The sequence below is a fragment of the Styela clava genome, chromosome 7 (assembly GCF_964204865.1).
Source record: "Styela clava chromosome 7, kaStyClav1.hap1.2, whole genome shotgun sequence".
Classification (NCBI taxonomy): domain Eukaryota; kingdom Metazoa; phylum Chordata; class Ascidiacea; order Stolidobranchia; family Styelidae; genus Styela; species Styela clava.
Genome location: NC_135256.1, coordinates 12,837,375 through 12,846,342, shown reverse-complemented (window position 1 = coordinate 12,846,342; position 8,968 = coordinate 12,837,375). Strand labels below are relative to the sequence as shown.

General features: G+C 35.5%; 1 protein-coding gene across 1 annotated transcript; it reads right to left on the bottom strand.

Moving 5' to 3' along the window:
- Nucleotides 1-388: 388 nt before the first annotated feature.
- Nucleotides 389-7,463, bottom strand: LOC120328371 (uncharacterized). Its single transcript, XM_039394834.2, has 5 exons — nt 6,669-7,463; nt 5,998-6,126; nt 4,301-4,455; nt 3,613-3,669; nt 389-3,358 (listed from the first exon to the last, which is right to left on the bottom strand). The coding sequence occupies exons 2-5, from the start codon at nt 6,102-6,104 to the stop codon at nt 1,479-1,481; spliced, it is 2,199 nt and encodes a 732-aa protein (XP_039250768.2). The 5' UTR covers nt 6,105-6,126; nt 6,669-7,463; the 3' UTR covers nt 389-1,478.
- Between the last annotated feature and the right edge of the window lie 1,505 nt (nt 7,464-8,968).

Sequence of the window (8,968 nt, the reverse complement as noted above, 5' to 3'; positions counted from 1 at the left end):
CGTGAAACAATATTACAGTAAATAAAATAACAATTTGATGAGGATCTCAACTGTGAGAGATATATTATGCCAAATTTGTATACATGCGATGAAACAAGTAAAAGATTCCTATGATATTCTCCAATATTTTGACATTGCCATAAGCAATAAACTATACTTCTCTACAGAAATTAAAACAAAATTTATTCACAAAACTTAAGACGATAAAACAGTTTCGTTTATTTACAAGCCCATGCTGGTTGTGTGATTGCACAAATACTGATCCCATATTCAACAGAATAAAATAAAAAATAAAATACCATGCATTTATCTCTTATTATATAGATTTTTCGTTGAAGCATAAGAGGGCAATGCATTGATAGTTTAAACTGCCTTTTTTAAAAATAAAAGAGCCGAATGAAGAGAATAAATTACCATTTTGGTAAATTTGTGTTTCGTAATAACATCAGATTCAAATTGAAATACGGTACTGATTTGACATAGTGCGTCAGTCCTAGGTATAAGCTTCGGACTCTCGTAATTATGAAGAGAGTTCCCCACAACATCTCACTTATCAATGGATGTAACAAACTGATGAGATGTAGCGGGTCTCAAAGATTATGCTTTCTGGGCACATTAACTTCAACGTACTGCTTACCCCGAATTTTAGAGAAAAACAAGATAAAAAAATCTCAAATTTTCCAAAGAAAAGAAAGGCTTGGAAACTGTTATTGTTTAAAAATTTGAGCTTGGCAAGATATTTATCAATATATATTGCTTCTTGGGAAGAAAAAATTTTCAATATGTACAAAAATAAGTAAAATATGCTGCAAGTAAAGGCTTTTTGTTCTATCTGAATGCTGAATAAGTAACACAACACATAATAATTAAAACACATAAAATTAAAGTAGACGGAAGAAACCACTGCAAACAATAGAGTCCTTTGTTAAAAGGGAAATTATCTTTTATGCACACTCAGAATGGAAATTTCGAAATATGCAAAATCAGGTTTTAGCTTGGTCATATTATATTAAACATAGCGATAGTAGTCCACATGAGTATAGGAACTATTACAGAGTATGAATGTAGTCTCCATTTAATGATTTTACTGCAATGACCAATGATACAATGCCAGAATCTTGGATATTCACTCAGAAACCTTACATGAAATTCAACTTATTTCGGCAGTGATATACTATATATAGATAATGGTAAAAAAAATTGTGATGGTATAAACAATTGATAAATTTGATCTTCGAATTTGTCGTTGTAGGGAATGTTGCAGAGATTTATATTTACAATTTCTAACGATTTCCAATCGCGGAAAAATGTTCGTGTTTAGCCTACTTGACTCTATTAGGCGGTATAATTGAACAAAGAGGGCGAAAGGAAGTGATGTCAGTGATACAAAATGCATAGTCGTGATGTCTTTACATCTAAAACTGGTTTCTCCTGAAACCGTTTACAAACAGTCATGAAAGATAAATAAATTAGCATTGTCACGTTTGAGGAGGGGGTGGTTTTCTTACGACCTTTTTTCGCACGGTTCTGGTTCTCGAAAGTTTGGATAAATTTTTGGGTGAATTTTCATCATTTTCTTTTCCTGTAGCTCCCTCCGATTTTGGTGAACCTTGTTCTTCATCTGTTGCCTTTTTCTTCTTGACAATTTTTTTGACAACTTTCTTCTTTGGTTTGTCATGTGTGGGTTTTTCTTCAGATGTCTCCTCGATTTCCGCCGCAATAGGCTCCGTGGTATTCAACACTTCCTCAACCAAATTTCCCACAATTGTTTCACCAGATATATCCTGTCCGTTTGTATCTTGTGAAAGCTTAAAATTTTCCTGTTGTGGTGAATATTGTTGTATATTCTCTAATGAGGCAAAATCTTTGGTGGCAATAGATTCAGTCTGTGACTCATGCTTTTCGGGGGAAGCTACAACTTCATCAAGATCCTTTTTGTCTATACTTGGCATCATAGAGTCGTATGTAGCCGACATTGAGCTCAACAAATCTCCCATCTGAGTTTCCAAGTCCGTTTTCGTTTCTTTTTTGTCCCTATTCTCTTTATTTTCATCGACCGACAGGTGTTCCAAGTCGGTGTTCATTTCATTTGTATCTTCGTTATCTTTATTTTTATCCACCTGCTCCGCTATAGCATATGTATCAAAAGCAATAGCTCCGACTGGTTTCACGGTTTCAAATACCGTTACCGTTAAATCTTGGTTAACGCTTCCTTTATCTTCTGTAGCTACATTAGGTTCTTCGACTTGTTGTTTGTTTTCTTTTTCATCAAATAATGCTACATTTTCAACTTTTGATATTTTCGCGATCTGTTCGTCGATTTTTTCTTCGGCGACATAACTTGTGTCAGTTTTGAAGACATCAACAGCTATTGGAACATCCTTAATTTGGTCGAGTACAATTTCAGAAACAGATTCTTCCTTATCATTTTCCTCTTTTGGTACTTCAATTTCGTCGACGTAGTTTAACAAAGGTTTCACAGTTTCTTCTACTAATTCTTTTACATTGTGATCTTGAACAGGGTCTTGATCTGCTAAGTAGGATGTCTGGACATTTTCATGTATCTTTTTAGCAATGGGAGCCATATCAACAACGTCGGGTTTGGAAGATAATTCAGCTATTGGAGTATCAGTCTCTCCGTGGGTATTTTCCTCCACTTGATCCTGCAAAGTCTCCGTTTCTTTGTTCAGGTCTGATTTATCGTGGTCCGGCTTTTCTTCATCTGGCATGCTGAAGAGAGTATTACGGCTGCTATCGTCAGTAATTTTAGGACTTGGTTTTCTTCTTGAACTTCCTTTACGTTTCACGACTCGAATTTTTTTCTTGCCGGTAAGTGGTTCATCTGAGACAGGTTTCTCGCTTTTAGGGCTTCCTTGTGTATCAGCTGAAATGATGTTTTCTTCATTTTTTTCGTCTGGTTTATGCATATCTTTTCCGATGGAATTGTGGAAATTTTCAAATGTAGCACTTGATGAATAGATCTTATCATCATAGGAGACCGGTTCATCTGTAGTCTTGTCTAGTTCTGCAGAATCGTCAGAATTTTTTATTTTGTCCTCGAGTTCCAATGCAACATCGCTGTCGTCAATGACAATAGTTGGTACCTTCTTGACATCCGTATCTATTAATAAAGATTCCTGACTACCAGTCTCAAGGTTCGCCTGTTCGTAGATATACTTTTCGGTCTTGTCAGTGTCAAATTTGACCTCTTTGATCTGTTTTTCTTGCTTAGATGATGTTTTCTTTTTTCGAATCGAAGTTCTCCTAACAGGTGATTTATTTGTTGGAGTGACAATTGCTGTGGGTTTGGTCCCAAACTTTTGGCCCTCATGATCATTCTCAGCAATATGTTCAGACTCTATGAGAAAATGAAAAAAATAGATACAAATTCATATACGTGCGTGGAGCAATAGATGAGATGAGTGTTTCACGTTGAAGTTTCAATTATCTCTGCCAATAGATTTAGAAGAGAAATCGTCTAATTTAATCGTCTAGTCGCTTTCTAACCAATTCACACAAAAGAAATATATATTTTAAATATGAACTTATAATAATAATTACTACTACTGAACTATTTTTTGCGATTCATTTTGAAAAAATATATAGGACTACCTTGCGCACTTTTGGATTCCAATTTTTCTCCGTCGGTGTCATTTGACTTTGTCGTATCTGAAACATAGAAATCGTTTGAATCATTAAGTGCCGTAAAGAAGTGACCGTACTTGATAATTTAAAAAAACTCGTAATTAATTTGTTTTGTTAAATCACTAAGATGTACCATGTTAACAATGCATAGGGTGATCGGTTAGTGGTTAGTGTAAACACAATAATTATGAGATTTGAGACAGACGAATTTATCTGAAACGCGATCGTGAATTACTCAAAATTGGAAGTGAGCAAGTTACTGACTCATGTCATAAATAGCATTGCTATGTAAGTGTTTATTTTAGATGTTCCAAATGAAGAAATAAGATTTAGGTATGGGTCGATAAGTAGTTTTAGAAATTATTTTTTAACGTTGCATCTATTCTATTCTATAGTGGGCAAGTAAAAAGAGTACGGCGTAAATGAGTTTGTACGATCGGGACCTGTCCCGAAGGGAGAAACATTAGGCTCAAAACAAAAATCACAACGCACAAACAAAATAAGTAGGTCTGGCACAATATGGATCAAGCCAGTCATACAACGGTCAATTTCATCGATTGCTCTGCCTGGTGATTTTAAAGTCATATTTGCGAAGGAAAATCATTTAGGGTGATTTAATATCAATCGAAGATCATTTGCTCTAAGGTAATTATACCTTTGCGCCTAATTGAAGCTCTCACTAGATCTGTTCCTCTTTTTTTAAGCGAGCGCGTAGCTGCTGTCATGTCTGACATCCAGTCTCCTGTTCTGATGTGAATCGACAACCTCTTTTCAGGAATTCTTTCACCTTTGATGGAGCTTTGTAATCTCCTGAATGAAATAGATATAAAAACGATAACAAACAGGGAATTTATGCATTTGAGTAAAACTGCGAATGGTTTTCAATATTCGAAAATGTAATACACATTCTTACAGTCAACCGAACATTAATGCAATAGCTTTAATCCAGAAAAACTCAACGCTTACTGTCTGCTTCCATGAAACGATTGAGATAAACTCACGATTTTGTTTTATCTTTACCGTCGTATGAGTCAAATTATGAACCGCGATCCCGGATTAAGAAACAATAGGTAGGTTGTATATTAGTAACTGGTTTGGTGTAATTTTCCAAATACCAAAGAAAGTGAAGCTGCTAGAAAGCGGTAACAGTGTTGAAAATGGGGCTGCTAGTTGGTAACTAAAGATAGTTATAGATAGGGTTTTGTTTTTTTATCAATTCTAAAAAAAATATCGTGTTTTAAAACAAGGGCTTGTTTTAAATCAATTTTTTCTGTATTTTTCATTTAGGTACCCCTTGCATCGCCGCGAAACTAAGCCAAAACGTTGCATACGCTGCCGGAATTATAATTTCAAAAACGTAAGTAACAATTTTTGTTTTGACTTGCGTACATTTTTCGCAACGTTTGTATTTACAACAAAGTTATAAGATTGTAACCGGAATGTTTATCCGAGATACCAGAGAGACGTTTTGAGTAAGAAAAATCATGAAATTTAGCTCACGAGCCTACCACAAAAGCAATTGGATCAAGGACAGTCTTCGACAAAACGAGTGCGTTACGATAATGAAGAATATACTCACATCGGCGGCAATCTACTGATTTAAACGAGGAGACACCCTAACCTAGGCTATGCTTATTGCAATAGTCTTCTGATGCAAGGACGCCAGACTAATTTGTTATGACACCTGACACCATAATAAGGATTTTGAATTTATGTATTGACATAAATCAAGGGGCGCACCAGAAGTATGTGCACAATGATGGCGGACACCGGAACGTAGTATGTGTATGTTAGGCCATAATTTTATTCCAATTTTCCTTATTTAAGTTCTATTACGAGTTCGGAGACTAGCTAAGTGACACTCGCAGTAGACATAATTGCGGTTAATACTGTTCATTTTATTTATGCTCAGCATACTTTGTTCTTAAGGCTGAAGTAATTGAATTTTTCCAAAGTTATATAAATTCATTTATTTGATCGCATTTCAATTTTCGCAAGGTGGTTTCGTCGCAGGGTCGTTCGCATAATGGCTCATCGGTTGCGTCTTACTGCGACAACCACGTTTGTGGTCGCACTGAACTACAGCTTGAGAAGGTGTGTATGGGCCTTTATCTATATTTGTGGCGTTTCGAAGGATTTATTGCAAATAAGAAGCGCTTGGCAAGTTTTACATCCATTTTTCTTCAACCTATTTAATACAAAAAATCAAAGAGTACAGCCATTTGAACAAAAAAAGGCAAAAAAAAACTTGATTTGAAGCAATTGTTTTAAAATAATTCTTTTTGTACAAATCCCTAGTTATAGACAAATTTATAAGCTGATACGCGTTTGCACCACAATCAATTAACATACCGTCGCCGTGCATCTTCTCGCTTTTGTATCTTTGCATCTCTCTCCAATACTTTTAGAATAAGTTGAACTTCGTCTTCTTGAAGATGTTCTAAATTTATTTCTTGCATACTTGTCACTCAAATGTTGATACTGCAACACAAAATACATATATATATATATATATATATATTAGTATAAGAAAGAACATAGCTTATCCTGTACAAGCGGCGAAATAGTGCCAGCGATTTTTATTTCTATGGAATAGCTGTGGCACCAGGAAACAACTTTATACGGTCAGTCTTCGTTACATATTTACATAATAACTCATTGAACCGGAATTGACGTCATAATAAGTATTAGGATATCACTTATCAGTGAATCGGTGTTTTTCTTTCCTGGCGCGCATACACACAATTTAGTATAATCATTTACTAATCGGAAATTCGCAGTTGAGTCGTTGAAAAGTTCCCCTTATACTGGTCATTCGTCGTTGATATTTTTTCGACCACATCACACATTGTAGATAACCTGCTTTGTACACTTGCAAACATAATTCCACAAGTGTACAATTACAATTTAAAATGTACATAGCTACGCGTTGCTCCTATTTGCCAATGTAGTATAACTAAAATATCCAATCGTTCGCCTTTACATTCGTAGCATGAATAAAATGTGCCTGTTAATATACTGACCTGATACTGGAACTTGACACTTTGTCGTTAATCGTAATCACATAATTAGCTACGAATACTGTGAAACAAATAGGTTGAGCGTTATACGTTAAAAAGGAACGAGTTTAATGTAATAAAATAAGTTTAAAAATGAATTCAATCAATTCCAGTCGTCCCAATGTATAAAGTATTTGAAACGATCTTGTTCGGGTAAAAGTGTACTACAAACGTCGCCATTTTGCAGAATCACTCATTACGAACTCACGGGTGAATTTGAAGCAAATTGCCAATTATGATATCCTGTTGATCCCTGCTATAAACAAAAATGAACTTCCGTGCAACCACTCTGTATTTCGTTCAGCGTTTTTAATTCTTCCATATCAGTCACGATTACGACAAAATAAAACCTGCCTCTATTTATGTACGCCATATGTAGCGTTGGTATCTGCTGGTCAGGGGACTCTGACAATGTAAGTGTATGGTTTGCGGATCTTGAAATATTCGTGCCTCTCTTCCTCGCGTCTGCATTTGAATAAACTGTTTAAATACTCGAAAATAAATGATTGGATGTAGCTTTCGTACTAGGCCGACATCACAGCACACAACTCCAGATCCGAAATTCCTCATTATAATTATGCCGTCCGACGTCCACGACTCCCTGCCCCGTACCATGCTGAAACTGTTGTTAAAACTACGCAACAGTTTTTATGTAGATATATTCAATTGTTTCTAAAACCAACACACATAGCTTGTGAAGAATTCCCCTGTTCACCAAGCACAGTATTCCTACGTTATATCCTGTTCTACCGCCTACATAGAAAACAGCTGTGCATGCGAAGTGTAAGAAAACACAGCAGAATATGCAATGTATTATATGATATTGAAGCGGCAGGAAGACAATATAATCGTGGCTCTCACATCCTGACTAAGCTTCTGTAGCGTGATATGACCCGCCAATTTACAGTGTTCCCATAATGGGGATCTATAATTTATATTATCAGATTTTATTTATTCTAGACTCAAAAAAACACAGTTTATTTACACAGTTTATTTGTTACATTTTTCAATTATTAAAGTTTGATAGTAAACTTCTTATCGTTCAATTTACCTAATTCTTTCAGCCCATATTTTACATAGGAACACTCATAGGAACTCTGATATATTTCAGTGCTACATCAAACGATTTGAGTCATCTCCATGGATAAGCTGATTGAAATCAGTAGCCCGGTCTATCAAACAGTTGGGTTGGTAACAATTAGACAAATGATATTTTAGCCCATCATAAGTTACTTGCTTGGACAACGTTAAATAAGCGGGAAAATGTCGATATGAAACTATCATTCATCTCCTTTCGTTGTGCATATATACATACATTTTGGCGGCTTTCGCTCGTGCTGTTCTGTACCTAACTTTTAACAGTCTGTTAGAGAGTTCTATGGGTTGGCATTTCTGTATAAGCATTTACAATTTCAAAAGGTTTTCTCACGCCTGCGACACGAATAAATTTCTAGCCAAAGGAAACGATCAGCTGAGGTTAAATTCTGTTCCTAATTCAATTCTAAATTAACCGTTCTGGTGTGTGTTTTAGTAACCTACCACACTATTAGTAATTAATTACCTAGAATTTAGATAATTGATTGATGTCGTTGACGTACTTGACTATGTTCATACTTTTTGTGATATCTTGTCTGGTAGTGCTGTGGAGTCAGTAGAGAACAGTTTACATTGGACTCCCGAACTCGCGTTGAATGAAAATTTGACCTGTATATACGATAATTTCGTCTCAGACTCCAGATTTAAAAAAATCCAAATTTGTTTCTGTAGAAAATTTTGATGTTTTTATTGCCATTGAAATTCTGCAATTCTGGCTCCTGACTCCGGTCAATTCAGAATTTGAACTTTGAAAATACAAAGCCGGTGAAAGCAGACCAAACTCCGGCTCCGACTTCAAAGTCCTACAATGTCTAGATCGAGTTGTCACATAAAGGAATTGAATTAACAAGTGATTTTATGCTAGGGGGTGTCGGTGCATGACTGAAAAAAAAATCAAAGTAGTTTAGTCTTCGATTATGGAATAAAAAAAGAATTACCGGCAATAAAGTATAAAAAGTGCAAACATTGTTCCGTATCTCAAAAACGAAAAATAATATTGCCGGAAGAGAGAAAAGGTTTCTTAATTCCCGATGGGAGGCGGATTTTTTTTAGATAATAACTTCATATTTTCGGCGGATTTCAGTCAGTTAATGCAAAACGCATTTTGTCGTCAAATGCTATAGTTGGGTATTTGAATTATCGTTTGCCTTGACACGAATGAAACTGTC